The sequence below is a fragment of the Tupaia chinensis genome, unplaced genomic scaffold (assembly GCF_000334495.1).
Source record: "Tupaia chinensis unplaced genomic scaffold, TupChi_1.0 Scaffold000423_1, whole genome shotgun sequence".
Lineage (NCBI taxonomy): Eukaryota > Metazoa > Chordata > Mammalia > Scandentia > Tupaiidae > Tupaia > Tupaia belangeri.
The window spans coordinates 7477886-7500879 of NW_006159928.1; the positions used below are offsets into that span (position 1 = coordinate 7477886).

Below are 22994 nucleotides of genomic sequence, written 5' to 3' on the forward strand. Positions count from 1 at the left end.
TGTGTTCATCATTTTGGTTAATTACTGGAAGATGGCAGTTCCGGCCAAAAGGAAAAGCAATTTTTTTTTTTTAATTAAGATTTTTGGCAGGGCCAGCAGGTGGAATGGCAATTAAAGGCACCAGACTCCCACATGACTGACTGCGGTTCACGTTCCAGACCCAGTGGCTTACTTTATGGGGCCAGCAGATAGCATAGAGGTTAAGATACTAGACTCCCACATGGCCAACCATGATTCGAGTCCTGGACCCAGCAGCATGAAACTCACGCTGGATGTGTGTGCATGTTTACCCAAAATCCAAGGAAGAGAATGAAGGAGAAGGGATCATGGCTTGGCCAGCAACCCCCTCCCCGGGGGGGGGGTAATTTCTCACTTTCTGTCTCTCTGGTGAGTGCACATACCCTATAGCAAAAACAAAAAAACCTCTAAAAAAATAAAAATAAAGAATATGAGAAGATTTTTGCCATGATAATGCAGTGTAAACTTCCATGAACTTGTCTTTTAGGTCTCATAATCATACTATGGGTAGGTACAATAAATACTTATATGTGCTTTTAAAATAATATTTAGGTTTTAAAGCTGTAAATTTCCCATGACCCAAACCATCAAGAAATTCCACAAGGGGGCCAGCAGGTGGTGTGATGGTTAAGGCACTGGGCTCCCATATGGTTGACCATGGTCTTCTTACTCCCAGTCATGGTGGCTTGCTTTCTCACATTCCCTCTCTCTCTGTCTCTTTCTCGTGAATTAAAATAATAATAATAATATATTAAATTAAATAAATAATTTAAAAAAATTTTTTTTAATTTCACTAGGGTCAGCTCAATGGAGCAGTGGTAATACCCTGCTCAGGAGAAGTCAAATTCCACATGGTAGCCATAGGTTGGATCTCCAGACTAGTCATGCCTAAAACACACCAGGCATATGCACAAGTGCCCAAGATCCAATGGGCTAGGGGACTGGAAGAAGGATATTGTGGTGTGGTCAGACCCTGGGGAGGGTGCTCCTCTCTCCTTCACTCAATGATGTGCTCATATGCTGTTCATCACGAATAAAGAAACAAGAAAGAAGAAAGGAAGGGAAGGAAGGAAGAATAAAATTCAGCAATCCTCACAGAGGCCTTGAGCAAGTTATTTCTATGTGTGAAAATCAAGGAAAGGAGCAAAGTGCCCAATTTGCTCAAACAGAAAAAGAGCAAAAATAGACCCACAGATACAAGATGTAGTGGGGAGACATGATCAAGAGGAACAAGATGGCAAAGCCAGAGGAGACCAGGGATTATAAGCTTCATGAACTTTGTAGATATCTTGAGGATGATATGAAACTGTCCATGGGGTGTGGAATGCGGGTCTTGCCAATGTTACCTAGCTCTTTAGTGGCAGGGAGGCCCAGCTGACACCCTAAAGACCAGTCCCCTTGCCTCAGTTCCCAACCTGTGCATTCCTGAGGCCTTGTCTTTGGGCAGGTCTCTCTGCTTCTGAGAGCCACAGCACTCCCATGTGGGTGGCTCAACTGGACCAAGACTCACGGTCTTTTGGCCTGTGCTAATTTGCATGTCTACAGGAATAGCCTTGGATATTTTCCTTACCTGCTTTTCTAATTAGACTCACTGCTAAAAAGAATGCTTTCTGCCCTTCCCTTGGGTGGGATTTAGTTCTTCCTTATCTCTTTGCTCACCCACGAATTCTGGCTTGTTTGAAATGTCACATACCTATTAGGTAAAGAAATGCTACCGCATCCAAAAGGCGTAAAGGTCCCAAGGATTACTTGATTCGGCAAGTCACTGAATATGTTGGTGTACACACCACCCCAAGGAAGGTCAGAGTAGCTTTGGCAGACAGCCAGGCGGCCAGAAGGATAGGTAACACTCAGGTTAAGGAACCGATACTGATAAAGGCAGTAAGGCTAATCATAATTCTTATATAGGAAGACATTGACTTGCATACATACATTCTACTTTGTATTTTAAATCAGCTATTTACACATAAGGCACCAGAGGTCCTGAGAGGGTGACTCTTTTTCCTATAGTCACTGAGCTTGGTAACGGTAGCACTAGAGCAGGACACAGGCTTTCTGGCTCCAGCTTCATGTTTTTCCCATATGTTCACTTCCTTGCACCCTTGTTTTAGCCTCCAGTTCTTTGAAACCAGTCTGAATAATAACAGGGGAGTCTGGTCAGACTGGTCCTGTTCATAGCAGAGTCCCAAGACACCAAAGCTACTAGTTGCTACCGCAGACTACACAGTGAAGTCACTCTTGTGTGGAGCTGGAGGATCAGATCTGCCCACCGACCTCTATGGACAGACAAGGGCAAAGGAGGCTGAAGGCTATTTGCAAGGATGGGAACAATGACACAAAACCTATCTGTACCAACCTCTGCAAAAGTACGACGGACTCGAAGCCTTTTCCATGTTGGATTTGCAGGAGTCGGTTACCGAATCCCTCTTCCCTCTGAGCTACATTCTGTACTTACTAAATCTCCACGTGATTCTCTCCAGGCATCAGGAAGATGAGCCCGGAAGAACTCATTTTCTCAGAACAAAATGAGGCCTCAGGTACTTAGCAAAGACATTGGCTATACGCAGAGTTTCCCTACGGAAGAAGGGAGGTTTGTAAACCAGAAACTTGCCCGATCCTCCTTTTCAGGTTGACTTCTCCTGCCCCCAGCGGGAGGGAATGTGGACCCTTGGGTGATAGGGTCAAACGTAAGTCTGAGACCTCTTCCCATTTCTTTCTGCAATTTTTCTATGGAATGGAAACCCTCATCCATCAGCCACTTTCGTCGTACCTCCTCCACCCTCCTTCTTCCTTAGGAAATTTCTCAAGGATATTAGGTCAGAGAGGAGCCATCTACCAGGGCATAGTGGAACTTTTTCATCATGGGGTCAGCCTTCCTGACAGCTGGCATCTGCACCAGAGACTTCCCTTCCAGCAGCTCCTTCCAGAAACTCTGGGACCTGCCAAGATCCTGGCTCTCCTCCTTGCTTTCAGGCTCATTATAGTAGCTCAGAATAAGTTGTTGGTTGAGTCCCCCTTTTTTCAGTTTAGCTTCTTCTGTTTTTCTGTTTGAAAGAGAAGAATTCAAGATGCAGCTAATTTCTTGGTTCAGGGGCCAGTCAATAACTGCTTGAGGCCTCTGGAGCCTCAACTTAACCAGTGATATAATAAGCTTCCCTTTAATCAGAGAACTGGATTTTGAAATAGATTCCCCCTGAGTTCTTACCAAGCATTTATTGTGTGCATATTGTTTTTAAAATAATTATTGAGCACCTACTGTGTGTGAAACACTGGACCAGAAGCTGCAGCGAATGGAAGGACTAGTAAATAGACCCTGTGCTCACAGAAGCAGCCTGATGCTGCACAAGCTCTAGATGAGAACCGAGTTTGAATCCGCCTACGCCACTTGGTACTATAGAAATGAGTCAAATTATTAAACTTCTCTCATACTTGGTTTCTCCGTCTGTACGGTGGGGAATGTCTACCCAGAAATGTGAAGGCTCTCTGATGAATGCACACAAACCTCTGAGCACAGACCCCAGTGCTAGTGTGCACTCTCCACACCGATGAAGTTGTTGCAGCTTAGTGGAGAACATATACTTGTTTTAAGGATACGGTGCTGGGCCAGCCAGAGGCATGGTGGTTAAGGTGGCTGGATCCCACATGGCTGGATCCCACATGGCTGGATCCCACATCTCACTTTCTCTGATGAGTACATGCACCCTACAGCAAACAAATTAACTAACTAAGGTGGTAAAGGGAAAGTGCACATGAATACAAAACTCCCTAGTTTGTAGGTGTCAGACTAAGACGTGCTATGAACCATTTACAAATATTCACCAGTCTGTCTTTGCCTGTCTTCTCTTCATGCATGCCCATTCTAACCTTGCTGCCACACCCACCAGGGCTCTGTATCTGAGGACTAGTCATGAAGCATACCTAAATAGGTCTTGCCCAGGTTTTCCCCTCCCACCCCACTCATGCACACAAGTATGCACATATATGTAAACATGTAGATGTGCATGTGTAGCTCATTTATGTCCATACACGCTCATGTACCCAACCATGCAAGAAGTGTCAACATGCCTTCAAAAGAAATCTCCAGAAAGCCCAACCAAGGGGTGCATGCTTCTAAGATGCTGTGCGGCCCAGGCTGCATGGGAGGGCCAGGCTTGATGGTGGTCCACCGTAAAAGCTGGGTACAGTGGCATGCACCTGTAATCTCAGCAACTTGGGGAGGCTGAGGCAGGAAGATGGTGAGCTTGAAGCTGGCCTGGCAACATAGTAAGACCTGTATGTAAAACAGCTGGTTGTGGGCCCAGCAGGTGGCATGATGGTTAAGGTGCTGGACCCTCCCACATGGCTGACCATGGTTTGAATCCTGGACCTGGTGGCTTGCTTCCTCACTTTCCCTCTCTCTCTCTCTCTGTGTGTGTCTCTCTCTGGTCAAATTAACATAAATGAATGAATAAATAAAATTAAACAAATAATTTTTTTTAAAAAAGAGCTGGTTGTGATGGTTTGTGCCTGTCATCCCTGCTGGGAGACTGAAGCAGGAAGATCTAGACAAGAATGAGATCATGTCTCAAAAACCAAAACCAAAACAAAACTCAGCCCCCAGGAGCCAAGCTGGCAAAGCAGAGGTCATGTGAAAGAGACATGCTTAGCCTGCTTGGAGACCAGTGCCATCTGCTACATATTTGCACTGGGGCCAGCCATTGGTGTGGTGGTTGGGGTGGCTGGATCCCACACGGCCGACTGTGTGGTTCCAGTCCTGGACCTGGGAGTTTTAGAGAGGTTTTTGCTATAGAACGCATGCACTCACCAGAAAGACAGAGAGACAGAAATCACCCCCAGGGGGGATGGCCATGTCAAATTCCTTTTCCTCCATTCTCCTCTCGGGATCTTGGGCACGCATGCACATATGGCCAGTGTGAGTCTAAGCCACCAGGTCTGGGACTCGAACCGTGGTCAACTACATGGGAGTCCATCTACATAGTCATTAGGCTAACTGCTGGTCCCTGGACCTGGTGGTTTTAAATAAGTGTTGGACATGTATGTGCCTGCCCAAAAACCCAAGAGAAGAAAGGAGAAGAAGGGATTGCAGTATGGACGTCCTCCCCCACCGGGAAGTGATTTCTCATTTTACTTCTCTCTCTCTGTGTCTCTCCATGCACATAGTGCATGTGACTTACAGAAAAAAAAAATTGAGAAAATATGTATCTACATGGACTGCCCGGCTTGCCTCTACCCCATCAAGCCAAGAACCAAAGGTGGGTTGCTGTCAAAAATAGCTTGTCAGTTACTAAGACGGACTGGACTGTGTGGATGGAGTTGGGCAGATCCATGATCAATGCTGGAGGGCCATCAGAAGCATCAGGATGCTAAGTAGGAAAATTAGGGGCCATCCTCTCAGGGGACAGCCAGCAGCCTGAGTATTTCCAGTGTGGGCTCAGAGTGGAACTCAAAGCAACCAAACAAACAAACAAACAAATCCGAGCAATAGCGTGAAAGAACATCTGAGGCTGCCCTCAGCTGGTATCTTCGGATACAGAGCAAATTTGATCAAGAATCCCCAGTGTTGTTCCTTTTAGGGTATACTTGAAACTTCCTTAAATTGAGCTGACACATCTGAAGGATGGTCTAGGACTGTTTGAGAGAGCTGGTGTGTGTATGTGTGTGTGTATGTGTGTGCGTGTGTGGGTGGGTGTGTGCCTGCTTGTGCATACTCAACGTGCATTTATTGGTCAGGTGCAGGGGTTGGGAACAGAAAGAACTATACTGAAAGAAAAATGTAAAAAGGATTAAAAATAAGTCACTGGGGCCAGCAGGTGGCATAGTGGTTAAGGCACTGGACTCCCACATGGTCAACCGCGGTCCAAGTCCCAGACCTGGTAGTTTGAACCTCACACCAGGCTGTGTGCATACATGCCCAAAATTCTGAGAGAAGAACGGAGAAGAAGGGATTGCAGCATGGCCATCTCCCCCACTGCCCTGGGTAGCTTTTCTAGCTTTCTGTCTCTCTCTGATAAGCGCATGCGTCCTATAGCAAAAATCTCTCTCTCTCCAAAAAAGAATAAGTCATTGGACATTATACAGCTGATTAAGGAAAGGAGGAGAGATATAAAAATCACATCATTGTTGGAGAAGGAACCAGAGCCAGGAGAGGAAGTAAGGGCCAAAGCTGGAAGATGGAAATGCTTCACTAGAACAACCATGTGCATGCCCTTCCTGTATGCCTCTTCTGTGGCTTCCCTCATCTTGCCTCTCCTTCCTTTCTTTCTCAAAGTCTCATGAAAACATATCCCACTGTCAAAAATGAGGAGCGTGGGCTGAACTTTTGAAGACCGTGACAAAAGCAAAACTACTCTTCCCCACCCCCAGAACGCATGCAAGGCACTCCGTTTATGAGCACTAAAGGCTGGTGAACGTCAGTGCTAACAGCACACATTTATAAAAACAAAAAAGTCCACTGGAAACCCGTCTAATTGCTACTTTCCAAGCCCAGACCTTGGCCCTTGCATTCAATGCCTAGACACAAATCTATTTTTTTATGACTTTTTGCAAATGGATCTTTGCAATTATTCTTAAAAGAAAGCTAAACCCTCTAAAGTATAAATTCCTATAATTATTGGGAGGAAAAAAGGCATACTCCCACTCCCTAACCAACACGGCCAAAAATTAAGATACAAAAGCCCGGTGTGAAAAACTCCAAGGCAAAAATCTCCTACATTCTATGAATGCCACATTGATCAAAATCTGAGTAGGCAGCTATCGTTTGGGAAAGTTCCTCATTTCCTTTTTAAAAGCAGTGCTTCCTACAAAAGGTCCCTAGACAAAGAGTTTCAGGCATCGTCTGAAGGCCCACCAGCCTCGCATGGCAACAAAAACTGCCCTTCCTCAAGGTGTTGGCAGTGGTCTTGCCCTCCTTCCTCCTGGAGGGCCAGAAGTCAGTCTCTGGAGTTCCAGCAGGGGATGGTTAAAATCAAGTTGATGAGCTCAACAACATGGTTACTTTCGCTCACACAAATGGTTGCTCGGAAGTTTCAGGTAGCTGCTTATTCCCAAAAAAGCCTCTGCCAAGATTTAAGGAACAGTCCTCCTCTAGGTGAGAAGTCCACCCAATTATGCCGGCCCTGTGGTATCCAGACCACTCTACGGCAGAGGCTGAGATAGAATGGAGACAGCATCTCAAATCGTCTTGGATCAAATTGGCCTAAGACTCTCACAGTTACATTCAACATGGCAGACATTCTCGGAAGGTAAGAACTGAAGGAGGCTGGGCCAGCAGAGGGCGTGATGGTTAAGGTGCTGGACTGGGACTCAAACTGCAGTCGGCCATGTGGAATCCGACCCCAAACACTACACCACCTGCTGGCCCCATCTTTGTGGATTTTTTTAAAGAATTATTTTTTATTTTATTAATTATTATTTTAAAATTTGCTATAGGACATGTGTACTCACGAGAGAGAGAGAAAGAAAGAGAAAGCCATCAGGCCTGGAAGTCAAATCATAGTTGGCCATGTGGGAGTCCAGCACTTTAACCACTACACCACCTGCTGGCCCCTCTGGCTTTCTTTCTACCCTGGATTTCCCTGGTTCTGACTTGATATCAAGTTGTTTTTTGTTTGTTTGGTTTTGGTTTTGTTTTGTTTTAGTTTATTTACTTCTTCCATGAGACAGAGAGAAAGAGACAGGCATCCCACCCCCACCATGGTATTCATGTCATAACCCAGCCCCAGCCTCAGTCAGCCTTTGGCACAGGCATGCACGAGTCCAGCATGCACAGGGAGAGCTTGGTACACAAATCTGGACTCAGCATGGCAAAACATTGTATTACTGTTGTGCTGGCCGATATTCATGTTTTGTGTTGAGGGAAATGTGTTGGAAATTTGGTGCTTTAAAGAGGCTGAAAGTTCTAATTTACCTAAAATTGCATTTCATCCACAAGCATTCATTTAATCTTTGTGGCATCTCTAATGCCAGTAGCCAGAGGATGTTGAGATTTGGCTACTGATCTTGCAGAAATGTTTCGTAAGACACATTTTGTAAAATTATATGTGCTCTTTGTAAAACCTGGGTTCTGTGTCCATCAGGTTGCTTGGGAACAGATTCTTGCAACTTTAGCGATTCCCATTGTTAAAAGGCCACTCCCTTGACACAGTTTACGACTGTGGGTCAGGTATAAAGGCCTCTGACTCACCCCTGCTGCAGCATGCCAGTGAAACTCTCTTCCATCTTCTCTGCAAGCCATTTCCTTCTCTTTGGTTGTAAACCTACTTGTTTCAAGAAACCGCCTCTAATGTATGGGGTGATGATTAAAAACGGCTTTTACTTAGTGCTTTAGTGTTTGGGAAGCGTGTTTATATGCATTGCAGTAACGTCCATCCTGTGTTAGTTACCATTCCTACCTGACTGAAGACACTGACCTTCAGGGTGTCCAGTGACTCACACAGGATCCCACACCCACTACGGAACCTGAATGTATTCTGACTTTTTTTTTTTTTTTAATTTGCTAGAGGGCACATGTGCTAGCTAGCTGGACAGAGAGAGAGAAAGAGAGAGAGAGAAAGTTAGAAAGCACCCCTGGGGTGGGATGGTCAGTTACAATGCCTTATTCTCCATTTCGCCTTTTGGAATTTGGGGTACCCTCATACATGCATGCCCAGTGTGTTTCTCAAACCACTGAGTCCAGGACTCAAACCATGTTTTTGGCCTTGTGGGATCAAGCTGCCTTAACTACCACAGCCCTGGCTGGCCCACCAACTTTTTTCTTTCAAAAATGTTTCATAGATTTCATTTTTTAGCACAGTTTTAGGTTCACAGCAAATTTGAGCAGCAAGTACAGAGAGTTCCCATATGCCCTCTGTAAGTTTGGCTTTCTTTTTATAAAAATATGCTACCTGCCCCACATTACTTTGGAGGCCTTTTAAAACTTGAAAAACGAATTCTAAGTTCACGTGGAAGAATAAATTGGTGAAACTGCTAAGACACATTCACATAGAAAGAATAACCAGAGAGGATTTACTGTAGAAAGAGTCATTAGAAAACTAGATAGCAATAACTAACATCTGTTGAATATTTACTTGTGTTAAGAATCTTTGCAACAACCCTAAGAGGTAGCCCACTACTCTCAATTCCATTTTACAGGGAAGAAAGTGAGGAACAGGAAAACTTAGTGACTTTGCTAAAGTTACATAAATGAATGGATCTGGGACTAAACCATTCAAGTGAGCTTCAAGGGCTCTTCTAACACTGTACACTGATTGCCTCTCCATATGATTTGAATAATGAAAGCAACTGAAGACTTAATAGGCAGAACGATAAAACAGAATTGATAGCGCAAAAGCTGACCCTAACATATACAAGAGTGAAGACCTCAGATCAGTGGATACCAAGGAACATATTCAACAAATGGCTCCATAGCGATAAAAAGGTGTGATACAATGTCATGGTTAAATGCACAGGCTTTTTTTTTTTTTTTAAGAGGTTTTTGCCTTAGGATATGTGTGTTTAATGCAGAGAGACAGAGACAGTAAGAGGGAAAGTACGAAATTACCCTCCATGGAGCCAGCAGGTGGAGTGGTGGTTAAGGCGCTAGATACTCCCACATGGCTGACCACAGCTCAAGTCCTGGACCTGGTGGTTTGCTTTCACACTTTTCTTCTCTCTCTCTCTGTGTCTCTCTTTAGTCAAATTAAAATAAATGAATGAATAAATGAAATTAAATAATTCTTTAAAATGAAAAAAGAAAAGAAAGAAATCACTCTCCGGGGGGATGGCCAAGCAGCAATCCCTTTTTCTCTAATCTCCTCTCAGGATCTTGGTCACGTATGCACACACACTGGTGTGAGTTTCAAGCCAGTGGGTCTGGGCCTGCAGTAAACTATGTGGGAGTCCAGCGATGTAACCACTACACCATCTGCTGGCCCCAATGCACAGGCTTTTGAGCTGACGGACCTAAGCTTAGACTAGGGGGTCTTCAAAAAGTTCATGGGCAATGCATATTATGAAAAAAATTACACATAGATTTAAACTTTTGGGAAGGACAAAATAAATTTGCATTTTAATTCCATTTTTCTTTTTTTTTAGAGAGATTTTTGTTGTAGGGTGTATGCACTCACCAGAGAGACAGAGATGGAAAGACAGAAAATGAGAAATCACCGCCCCAGGGAATGGCTATGCCACTACCCCTTCTCCTCCAGTCTCCTCTCAGGATTTTGGTCATGTGTGCACATGTGCCCGGCACAAGTTTTAAGCCACTAGATCTGGGACTCAAACTACTGTCAACTACGTGGGAGTCCAGCAACGTAACCATTATGCCAATCTGCTGGTCCCTTTTAATTCCATTTTTCTGTGGACGGTTTGAAGTGCCCTCATATACCTCACATACTATTTTTTTAAGTTATTTTATTTTACTTTATTTATTTATTGTAATTTGACCAGACAGGGGCAGAATGAGAGAGAAAGAGAAAGAGAGAAAGCAAGCAAGCTGCCAGGTCTGGGATTCGAACCATGGTCAGCCATGTAGGAGTCCAGTACCCTTAACCACCATGCCACCTGCTGGCCCTGAGCCCACATACTATTAATAGTTATCTGACTTTGGCATTCAAACAGCAACTAATTCATGGAAGTATGGGAAAGTGCTCCAAATAGTGCCTTAGACAAAACACACATTTAATAAACATTAGCTATTATTGGGCCAGTAGATGACATGAAGCTTAAGGCGCTGGATTCCCATGTGGTTGACCACAGTTTGAGTCCTGGACCTGGTGGTTTGAAACTCTTGCCCGGTGCGTATGCATGCATGCCCAAAATCCTGAGAGAAGAATGGAGGAGAAGGGATTGCAGCATGGCCAGCCACCATGGGAAGTGGTTTCTCGCTTTCTGTCTCTCTCTCTGTCTTTCCAGCAAGCACAAGCACCCTATAGCAAAAATCTCTGAAGAAAAAAGAAAATCATGCCAGGCGCATGTGTGTGCATGCCCCACATCCTGAGGAGACCGGAGGAGAAGGGATTGAATTGTGGCCATCTCCTCGGGGGGGTGATTTCTCACTTTCTCCCTCTCTCTGACAAGTGCACATGCCCTATAGCAAAACTAGAAATAATAAATAAAATCAACATTAGCTATTATTATTAGCACTCAGTAAATACTAGCTTCTCATTATTATTGATACAGGAGGAATAAAGCTACAATCTCTCTACCTCACCACACACAAACTTTCCAGCTAAATGTAGAAAAAAAGAAGAAAGTAGAGCAGGTCTATCTAATCTCAGATAGAGAGCAGGTTTTTCTAGTTATAAAAACAATGGAGAAAAAAATCTCAAAACAAAATGTGATACTTGTATAATAACCAAAATTAGGACACCTGTATCCTAATAAAATTAAAAGCAAGTAAACTAGAGAAACGAATATTTACCATAAATAACAAAGAATTAATATCCTTAGTATATAAAAAATATAGATGAACAGGTAAGACACAAACCCACAAGGGAAAAAAGTAGAGATTAGGAACACCATGTTCACAGAATAAATTTTTTTTTTGCTATAGGGCACGTGTGTTCACCAGAAACACAGAGAGAGACAGAGAGACAGAAAGCGAGAAATCACCCCCCCCGGGGGGGGGAATGGCCATGCCACAATCCCTTCTCCTCCATTCTCCTCTCGGCATCTTGGGCACGCACGCACACGCACCCAGCGTGAGTTTAAGCCACTGGGTCCGGGACTCGAACCGCGGTCGACTACATGGGAGTTCAGCAACATAGCCATTATACTAACTGCTGGTCTCACACAGAATAAAATTTTAAAACCATCAGAAATACTTAAAAGTTAAAGCTCTCTAATTAGGCATTTTCTAAAAGTTTTTTTTGTAATTTTGCCAGATGGTTCATGTGCTTTCCAGAGAGAGAGAGAGACAGAGAGAGGAGAGGGAGAGAGAGGGAAAAAAAAAAAAAGGGACAGAGAAAGAGAGAGAGGAGAGGGAGAAAGCACCCTCCAATGGGGCATAATCATGGTCCAGTCCTTTCTCCTCCACTTCTCCATCCTGTCAGGACTTTGGGCTCACTTGCACACGCCCCTAGCATGTTTCTCAAGCCCCCAGATCTGGGATTCCAGACACGTGGTTGGCCAGGTGGGGATCCAGCCCCTTAACCACCAGGCCACACGGCTAGCCCAACAAGAGTAGTTTTTGCTTATTGATTGTACAAAGTTGAATTAGTACAATAATAACCTTAGGGCAGACTTCTCATATGTTGCTCTGAAGGGTTACATGGAATGTTTTTTCTAGAAATCAATTTGTCAGTACACCTACGGACCTTAAAAATGAGCATATCCTTTAACCAAATACCACTTCTAGGAATCTCACTTTAGGAAGGAACCAAAGAAATGAAAAATGTTTAGGACATTAGGACAGCTGTGCAAATATCCATGATCAATAATAGGAGAACGGTTCAAAACAATCATGGAGCATCTATGCAATGGGATTTGAAGCAGCCATTCAACACCTTGTTCTGAAGAATTTAATACAGAAAATGCCCATGATGAAGTGAAAGGGGAAAAAAAGTAAGACAAAAATGATAATTCAAAAGATAGTTTTTATAAAAAAGATATTACACAAGAGGACAGAATTCTGACTACTTTTCCCTATTTCAAAGTTGTTTCCAGGGGACCTGAGAGAGTCACACTTACAAACATTAACAGAAGCCTATGATCATAATAGACATTTTTGTCCATTGACAGTGGGATGCTCCATCCTGCCCTAGGCAAAGTATGTGTGTGCGCACACGTGTGTTTTAATTATTTAATTTTAGTTATCATTATTATTATTTTTCAATTTGCTACAGGGAATGTACACTCTCCAGAGAGACAGAGGGAGAGGGAGAAAGAAGTCACCAGGTCTGGAACTCAAACCATGGTCGGTCATGTGTAAGTCCAGCAGCCCAACCACCAAGCCACCTGCTGGCCCCGGACATAGAGTTTTTTATGATGTATAAGTCTTCTTATCTCTTAAAGTAAAGCACATTATTTTGCTAATTTCTTTCAGGAACAGAGGCTTGTCTTTTTCTTTAACCAATTACTAATCTAAGAATTTCAAACTCACCTATAACCTACAAGCCTTCTTTTCCAGATGGCCCATTTTTGGGGCCAGGCCAAAGTAACAGACTCCTGATGCTGATCAACAGTTCTGCTGTCAGAACTATATAAAACCAACCACCGTATCTCAACACCCTGAGAAACACGGTCGTCTTTTTTCCGGGTCAGGTCACTCAAGTTTGTGTTTAGCAATAAACCACATTATTATTTCTGCAGAATTAGTTATTTCCATTCACACACGCACACACACACACACACACACACACATACACACACACTACCTATATAGTGTGTGTATATATATACAGAGGATTAGAGGTGTATGTGTGTTTATTAGAAAAAAGGTTGGATGTGGGACCAGCAGTTAGCGTAATGGCTATGTCGCTGGACTCCCACGTAGTCGACCATGGTTCACGTCCTGGACCTGGTGGCTTAAACTCACGCCGGACGCGTGTGTGTGTGTGCCCAAGATCCTGAGAGGAGAATGGAGGAGAAGGGATTGCGGAGTGGCCATCCCCCCTGGGGGTGATTTCCTGCTTTCTGTCTCTCTGTCTCTCTCTGTCTGTCTGGCGAGCGCACGCGCCCTATAGCAAAAACCTCTCAAAAAAAAAAAAAAAAAGAAAAAAGGTTGGATGGAAACATGCCAAAATGTTAAAATAGTATTCTCTTAGTAAAATGATTATGTGATTTTGATTTCTTTCTTATCTAAATTTTTAGAAATTTAAATACTAAGCACATACTACATTTAAAATACACCAAGACCAGTAGATGGCATAATAGTTATGTTGCTGGACTTCCACATGGTCCACCACGGTTCAAGTCCCAGACCTGACAGCTTAAAACTCACATTGGGTGCATGTGTATGTGTGCTCAAAATCCTGAGAAGAGAATGGAGGAGAAGGGATTATGGTGTAGCCATTCCCCCAGGGGTGATTTCTCACTTCCTGTCTCTTTGTCTCTGGCAAGCGCACAGGTCCTAGAGTAAAAATCTCTCTAAAATTTTTTTTTAAATAAAATAAAACAAGGGACCAACAGTTGGCATAATGGCTATGTCTCTGGACTCCCATGTAGTTGACCACAGTTTGAGTCCTGGACCCGGTGGCTTAAACTCATGCCAGGCGCTTGTGCATACATGCCCAAGATCCCAAGAAGAGAATGGAGGAGAAGGGATTGTGGCATGGCCATCCCCCTGAGGGGTGATTTCTCGCTTTCTGTCTCTCTGTCACTCTCTATTTTTCTGGTGAGTGGAATGCACCCTATAGCAAAAACCTCTCTAAAACAAATAAAAGATTAAAAATAAAAATAAAATAAAATAATAGAAATACACCATCCCCACCTCCAAACAAGTGGTTATTTTCACACTGGAGGCCAAGTGAGGAACTGAAGTAGATACAAGTCAAAGTGGAAAATGAGTGGGGTTTGGAGGCAGATGGAGCTGGTTTTTACCCTTGGCTCTGCCTTTTTCTAGCTATGAACACATTGCCATACTTTATGGTATATTAGCTCCAATACTATGGGCATGAGACCAGCTGCTGTGGCACAGTGGTCACTCAGCACTCTGCAATGTTGAGGCCATATGGGAAGGTGCTGGGTTCGTGACCCAAGGTCTTCCTGTCTACACCAAGCATGCACATGTGTCCATGATCCCAGATGGCTGAGGCTGGTTGATCACAGTGCAAAGATCCTGTTGTGGGTGCCTCTTATACTCCCTCTGGTAGAAAGAAATAAATAGGCTTTCAAAAAAATGGATATGATAATTATACCTCTCTTGTGGGTTTTCTTCTTTTTTCTTTCCTTTTTAAAAATTTGCTATAGGGCACATGTACTGGTTAGAGAGAGACAGAGAGAAAGGAAGAGGGAAAGGGAGAAAGCACCCGCCAGAGGGTATAGCCATGCCATAATCTCTTCTCCTCCATTCTCCTCTCAGGATTTGGGGCACACACACATGCACACACACACACACACGCACGCACACATGCACACACGCACACACACACACACAGTGTGTTTCTCAAGCTGCCAGGTCTGGGACCTGAATTTCTCAGTCAGCCATGTGAGATTTGGATGCTTTAACCATCACGCCACCAGCCGGCCCTCTCTTATGGGGGTTGGTGAGACCTCTCTTATGGGGGTTGGTGAGACCTATAGTTGATTATGGACCATCAAATCAACTTTCTGGCACTAAATATTTTATCAATAGTTTATATTATTGTTAACACCTTCTCATAGTTTGATTTGTCCTCTGTTGATTGTTAACTTTGCCAAGAAGTTTAGTTTCCTATTCCACATGGGAGTTTATGGAAAAACTAACCTTTTTCCATGAAAAAAAGCCTGAGTTCATTTTGCTGCAAAAATGTTTTAAAATCTATACAGAGGTGGTTTTTTTTTTCATCATTTTCCATTCTTTAATAGTTATTTTATACATTTTCCATGAACTTCTTGAATACCCACCCCATGAATGACAAGTTCCTTGAACACAGGGACTAGTTTTATTTTCCTTGGAACAGTGCTTTGCTCACAGCTGACTTTTCTTTCCCATCTGACCTTTCTTTCTCTGACTTCTCTTCTCTTCTCTTCTACCTTCCTACCATTTTCACATCCAATCTTTCCAGTCACCTGAGAAGGCTGATTGACTAAGACCATGTACCACACAGTGAATTTCCCATGAGTGACTAGGAGAAGAATTTGTGTGTGTGTGTGTGTGTGTGTGTGTACATATTGACACATTACAGACATATTATAGCAGGCAGGGTGACAGGGTGGATGTCCAGGCCACCGTAGGCTCTGCATCTCGCCTTGTCCACCCTATCACCTGCCTCATACAAGCAGCTAATAGAAAGATAGCAAAGGGCCCCTTACATTTGAAGTCTGGCTATTTGTAGTCTCTTCACAGCAATACCGAGGACTGTCTTCCAATTCGGAATTTCCAGTTTTGAGAAAGGCTGTGGAAAGATCCAACCTTAAAAAAGAAGACATGCAAAAAAAAAAAAAAAGACATGCATATTGAACACAAAAGGGATATTTCAAAACTGACCCTAAGTCAGTACTTACTAGATAAGTCCTGCCCAGCTATCAGTCTAGCAAAGCCTACTTGGAAAAGGAACCAAAATCCATTTGTATTAAAGTACACATAATTATCAGTTTAAGAATTACCTCTCTTCAAGGGGATTTGCACTGAAATAGGATCAAAGCTTTAGTCCAAAGTAATTAAATCCCTGTGATGGCATCTTAAGCATTTGAGGCCTTCCAAGAATCTCTGAATACCATGTGGGTTTAAACATTCTATTCTTCAGCATCCTCCAGCCTATAGACAGATCCCCATTTTCTAGAAATAACTTTCTTTTTTCTTTTTTTAGATTTTTTGCCATAGGGTACACAAGACACACACACACACACACACACACAGAGAGAGAGAGAGAGAGAGAGAGAGAGAGAGAGAGAGAGAAATCACCCCCAAAGGGAATGGTCACACCATGGTCCCCTCTAATCTTTTCTTGGGATTTTTAGGCACGCGTACACACTCCCAAAGTGTTTTTCTTTTCTTTCCTCCTTTTTTTTTTTAGAGAAATATTTTTTCTTAATTTATCATTACTTTAAATTTTTTTTTTTTTAATTTGCTACAGAGCTTGTGTGCTCACTAAAGAGAGAGAGAGAGACAGAGATAGAGAAGGTGAGAAAGAAAATTGCCAGGTTTGGGACTCCAACCACGTTGGCCATTGTGGGAGTCCAGTGTCCCAACCAGCATGCCACCTGCTCACCCCTCCCAGTGTGTTTTTCAAGCTGCGAAGTCCAGGATTCAAACTGAGGAGTTGGCCATGTGGGATCTAGTTTAGCCTTATCCACTATACTATCTGCTGGCCCCAGAGAAGACATTTTATCAGCAGTCGATAGACTCAAATTTTTTTTTTTTCCTGACTGTTACGCTAGCCAACTTGGATATTCAACATCTCTGGGCCCATTTTCTCTTCTGTAAAATGAGAGACTTGAACGAGAGCCTCTCAAAGATGATGCCTTCTCTCAGCTCTCACAGTCTTCTAGTAACAATTCCACGGTTGTAGTAAACATATGAGAAGAAACACAGGAAACTTTTAGGAATCTCGGAGAAGAGGAAAGCCTGTTATTTTAAAATGTTGTCTTTACAACTCTAGTACATTCAATAAATGAGTAAATTACATGTAGAAAAACACGAAGAAATATAGATAGAGAGAAGAAGATGGACTCCTCCTCACAAACACTATAAACCTTTTAGTGCATTTCCTTTCCAGAATTTTCCCCCTATGCATAGGGAATTAGAATAGGTGGGGCCAGCTTGGTAGTTGGGGCGCTGGACTCCCACATGGCCCACCATGGTTTGAGTCCTGGACCTGGCCACTTGCTTTCTCAATTTCCCTCTCTTGCTCTCTCTCTCTCACTCTGTCCCTCTCTGGTCAAATTAAAATAAGTAAATAAATAAAGTTAAATAAAATAATTCTAAAAAAAAAAAAAAATGAGTGTACAAAATGGAGACAGACTCTAGCTCTTTTGCCTTTGCCATGAGCTTTCCACTGTAGCCACGCCACCAGGTAGAACTTCTTGGGATCAGGATATTGTGGGTCCTTTCCATTTTTTCTCTTTACCTCCATTTCTCATCTTAGCTCTAGATGATAAACAGGCTTTATCTTCTCTTCTGAAACTACGGAACAGCTTGACTTCCCTCCTTTTGGAGTACCATCCCTCTCCATCCCCCGCATCCCATGTAACACAAGTTGAGAAACAGCTACACTTCGCAGCCACCCATGAACCAGTGGACCAGGCCTGCCCATCTTCAAGGCAGCCATGATTGGACCATTAGTGTGCATTTGACTCAGGGAGAGTTAACCCAAGTCATTACCTGGGATTGACATTTGCCATGAAGAAAAGAACTATTGGGACCAACAGTTAGCGTAAAGGCTATGTCGCTGGGCTCCCATGTAGTCAACCGCGGTTCAAGTCCCGTCCCGGCGGCTTAAACTTACGCTGGGCATGTGTGCGTGCGTGCCCCAGATCCCAAGAGGAGGATGGAGGGGAAGGGACTGCGGTGTGGTCATCCCCCCTGGGGGATGATTTCTCGCTTTCTATCTCTCTGTCTCTCTCTATCTTTCTGGTGAGCGCACGCGCCCTATAGCGAAAACCTCTCCAAAAAAAGAAAGAAAGAAAGAAAAGAATTATTTTAATTCTAAACAGGGAGCACATGAATCTAGGGGCAGCAGGGACCACGATTTTCAGAAGGTGGAGAGAGGCTGACTGCAAATGCAGTAATAGAGAGACAGTCAAAGAAGAGTCCCTGCAATGCTGAGTGCCACTTCCTGCCCTGGATTGTGTTCTGGTACTTCTTCCTTTAATCTTGTAAGCCACCTACTAGGACATGAACAAATAGTGATTTTTCTGCTTAAGCTAGTGTGAGTTGAGTTCCTGTCACTTATTACCAAGAGTCCTGCCTAATACTCATGATCACATTCATGCCCATCTCTGATGGATCATGAGTACCATCAGACTGAGAGATGCACGAGTTCCATTGTGGTTTCCTTGGCATTGGCTAACGTCCCAGTCATATCCTGTCTCCCAATCCTGGATTAACTCCTGCCCTTCAATGGCCAAGGCCTTGCTTCTTGCTCACAGACTGCCTAGTGGGCTGACCTGCTTGGCACTTGATTGCCTGCTGAGAGACTGTCACTGGACCGCCTGTTAGAACTCCTGAATATTTTCATGCCGGATCCTCTGGATACTTTATGATTTACTTCACTCCTACTTGCTGTTTTACCATATGTACCAGGCTTTTTCTTAGCGTTTGTATCTAGTTCTATTTCCTCAGTATCTTGCCCGACCCAGTGAAATAGTATCAGTCCTAAATTCTGTTCCTCATTACATCGAATTCAGGATTGGGGAGATGTGAAAGGAATGTCAATACTAAAATACATTCTCTAAAAGCAAGAACCTTTCAACACTTTTTTCCTTAAAAAAAAAAAAAGAATTCCTTATTTTATTATTATTATTACTTTATTTGACCAGAGAGAGACAGAAAGAGAGAGGGGGAAAGTGAGAAAGCAAGCCACCAGGTCCAGGACTCAAACCACAGTTGGCCATATGGGAGTCTAGCACCTTATCTACCAGGCCACCTGTTGGACTTCTTTCAACAGTTCTTAAGATTGTTAGAGCTGTGATGGAAAGGGCATGAAAAGCAAGCCCAGGAGCCCTGCAGCCGTCAGCCCTACCCCTACTCATTCCTTGAGCCACACAGCAGTCAGCTCTGACATCTGCGTTCTGAGGTTGGCAGGTCCCTTTGGCCTTTGGCCCATAGCTAATCCCCTTTCTAACCTCATTCAGGGATAGACTGTATTTTTTCTAGATTTATGCAATCAAAATCTTCTCAGAGGTGTCTCTTTTATCACATTTAATTCAAGAACACATTTCTGCCTTTTAATATAGACGTTTGGGTTCTCAGTCCAGGATAGTTTGTTGTAATGGAAGGGGCCCTGGCTCCTCTTCCAGGAACATGAATATCATTGTCCTCAAAGATGATCACCCCTTCCAAGTCCCATGAAGCAGCAATGCCCAGGGTGTAGGGTGCAGAAATCAAGAAGGGCTGGGTCAGAGGAGATGTCTTTGAAAAGTTTGACTTGGAGTCTGCAAACTTGAGGAAGTCTGATTAAGGTTGCAATAAGTGAATGACTAGGAGAAATGTTGCAAATTCAGGGAATTGAAGGGACGGCCACACTGGTTCTCAGAGCTGACCCTGACTAGGTGGTAAAGGGATTTTTTTAAAGAATTATTTTAATTTATTTCATTGTTATTAGTATTATTTAATTTGACCAGAGAGAAACAGAGAAAGAGAAAGGGAAAGTGAGAAAGCAAGCTGCCAGGTCTGGGACTCTAACTGCAGTCAGCCGTGTGGGAGTCCAGTGCCTTAACCGCCATGCTGCTTACCAGCCCTGGGTAAAGGGATCTTACCATTTTCTAAACAGATCTTGGAGGTCAGAGAGAAGTGGATGACAACAGGTGAATCACTCTCCTGGGACATCTGAGAATACTGGTTTTGGCTGACAAGAGCTAGTGGGAAAAAAAAAAGGAACATGAGGGGAAAGGGGAACAGAAGGAAAAGAGCATTTTGTTAGACAATTGTCCACAGAAAATCAAGTTGTCAGAATTACATATTCATTCCAGGGGATTAGTGAAGGCTTTCATAAACACCAACAATAACTTACGAGATATTTTTGTCATTTGCTCTGGAAATGAATCAGCCTTTAAACCGAAAACTCTTCTGCTTAATTTCTTGATTTATTAAAAAGACAATTTCAGGGGCCAGCAGGTGGTGTGGTGGTTAAGGTGCTGGGCTCCCACATGGCTGCCTGCCATTTGACCTGGTAGTTTGTCTTCTCACTTTCTCTCTCTCTCTCTAGTGAGTGGATGCACACTATAGCAAATTAAAAATCATAATAAATAGAGGCTGGCAGGTAACATGGTGGTTAAAGGCAATGGACTTCCACGTGGCCGACTGCAGTTTGAGTTCCAGACCTGGCGACTTGCTTTCTCATTTTCCCTCTCTCTCTCTCTCTCTCTCTTTCTTGCTCTGTCCTTCTCTGGTCAAATTTAAAAATAAATAAAATTAAATAAAGTAATTCTTTAAATTCTAAGAGCTTTCCTTCTATAATAATGACTACTGAAAAAGGATTTGTGTTTTCTTTTCATTCCTTCTTTTAGCACCCAGATAACAATCAAAAGTCTGTTTTGGGGAGAAAAATAAAAACAACAAAACAAAACAAAGAACTACCAGGACACAGGTGCCTCTGTTTCATTTTTAAGTTACATACTAAAACATGTATCTAAAACAAGAAATTTTATTAATTTATGAATGGAATAAATTAATTCTGAAGTCAAAAAATCTTTTTTTTTTTTTAGAGAGATTTTTGCTATAGGGCACATGCACTCACCAGAGAGAGAGAGAGACAGAGATAGAGACAGACAGAAAGTGAGAACCTCCCTGCCGGGGAGGATGGCCAGATTTTGGGCATTCATGCACAAGTGCCTGGTGTGAGTTTTAAGTCACCGGGTCCAGGACTTGAACCATAGTCGACCATGTGGAAGTCCAGTGACATAACCATTATGCCATCTGCTGGCCCTGCAAAAAAAACCCAAACAAACAAACAAACAAACAAACAAAAAACTGTTTTAAAAGCAAACTGAAATAAAAACATTTGGGACAGATGATATTGGAATGGGAAAACATGATGCTTTCCACTGACCCACATGGGTCGGCTCTGTGTTCACGTCTGGAGACCTCCCTCAGTACACGAAGACGTGCGCCCAGGATCTGGGACTGGCCAATGTTGGGGGTGATCATGGCATAAAGACTTTAATGGAGATCCTCTCTCTCTCTGTCTCTCTTGCTGATGGAAGAAAGGCATAAACAGACTTAAAAAAAAAGGGGGACATTTTGAAAAGAAGGCAAAATTTATGGGGGGATAAAACTTTATATAAAAATTAGTAAGTGCATAAATTAAGGCTCCCATAACAATTAGGCTACATCTAAAAACAAATATATAAGAAAAAAACAATATAAGAAAATTATGATGGGGGCAGCAGATGGCATAATGTTTACGTCACTGGACTCCCATGTAGTCGACCACAGTTCGAATCCCAGACCTGGCAGCTTAAAACTCATGCCAGGCATGTATGTGTGAGTACCCAAAATCCCAAGAGGAGAATGGAGGAGAAATAACCTGGGGGAGTGATTTTTCACTTTCCATCTCTCTTTCTCTCTGTCTCTCTGGTGAGCACATGCACCGTATAGCAAAAACTTCTTAAAAAATAAATAAAACAAAATTATAATGATTAAATAAATAAGGCTATACAGGCAACAATTTTTACAATAACCATGACTTATATTTATCAAATACTATTGTAGGCACTATGCTCAGCACTTCATATGCATTATATAATTTTTTAATTATATTTTTGATTTATTATGATTATTGTTATTTAACTTGCTATAGTCATTAGAACAGAGGTGGTGAAAAAGCAAGCCACTAGGTCTGGGTCTCGAACAGTGGTCTGCCATGTGGGAGTCCAGTGCCGCTTTCTGGCCCCTGCATTATATCATTTAATCATCATTAAATTAATTATCATGGCAGCACATACATGTAGTCCCAGTGACTTGGGAGACTGAGGGCTAGAATTGGGAAGTTAGTGAAACTCCCCTTAAAAACAAAAATATCGGGAACAGCCAGCGGCCCTATTGGGGGGAGCTTTCTTACTTTCTCTCTCTCTTCCCCTCTGATGAGCACACATGCCTTTTGGGGAAAAAAAAATTTTTAATTATGTTTACGTCTGGCATTATACTTTTTTTTTTTAAGAGATTTTTGCTATAGGGCGTGTGTACTTGCCAGAGAGACAAAGAGACAGAAAGCAAGAAATTATCTCTCCTAGAGGGAATGGCCATGCCACAATCCCTTCTCCTCCATTCTCCTCTTGGGATTCGGGCACACATGCACATGTGCCTGGCGTGAGTTTGCACACACATACACCTGGGGACATGGTGTGAGGTGTTTTTTTTGTTTGTTTGTTTGTTTTTTTTAAATATATTCTTTTTTAAAGGAATTTTTTAGAAATTTAACTTTACTTATTTATTCATTTGTTTCAATTTCACCAGAGAGGGAGAGAGGGGGGAGCAGGGAGTGAGAAAGCAAGCCATCAGGTCTGGGACTCAAACAGCAGTCAGCCATGTGGGAGCTCAGTGCCCTTAACTACCATTCCACCTGCTGACCTGGTGCGAGTTTTAAGCCACAGTGGTCAACTATGTGAGAGTCCAGCAATGTAGTCATTTCGCCATCTGCTGGTCCCGCATTATGCTTCTGTTGGAGCAGGCTGTTATAAGAGAATCTCAAAGGTAC

The 22994-nt window shown here is 43.0% G+C and overlaps 1 protein-coding gene across 1 annotated transcript in view; it reads right to left on the reverse strand.

Annotated features, from left to right (window-relative positions):
• Positions 1 to 22994, reverse strand: part of LOC102503418 (uncharacterized protein C3orf20 homolog) — a 103332-nt gene that overhangs the window by 71447 nt on the left and 8891 nt on the right. The window contains exons 5-8 of the mRNA XM_006154887.2: positions 20056 to 20154; positions 15949 to 16048; positions 2832 to 3062; positions 1712 to 1861 (exon numbers count right to left, since the gene is read on the reverse strand). Coding sequence (XP_006154949.2) covers positions 1712 to 1861; positions 2832 to 3062; positions 15949 to 16048; positions 20056 to 20154 — 580 coding nt within the window. The remainder of the gene's footprint in view (positions 1 to 1711; positions 1862 to 2831; positions 3063 to 15948; positions 16049 to 20055; positions 20155 to 22994) is intronic.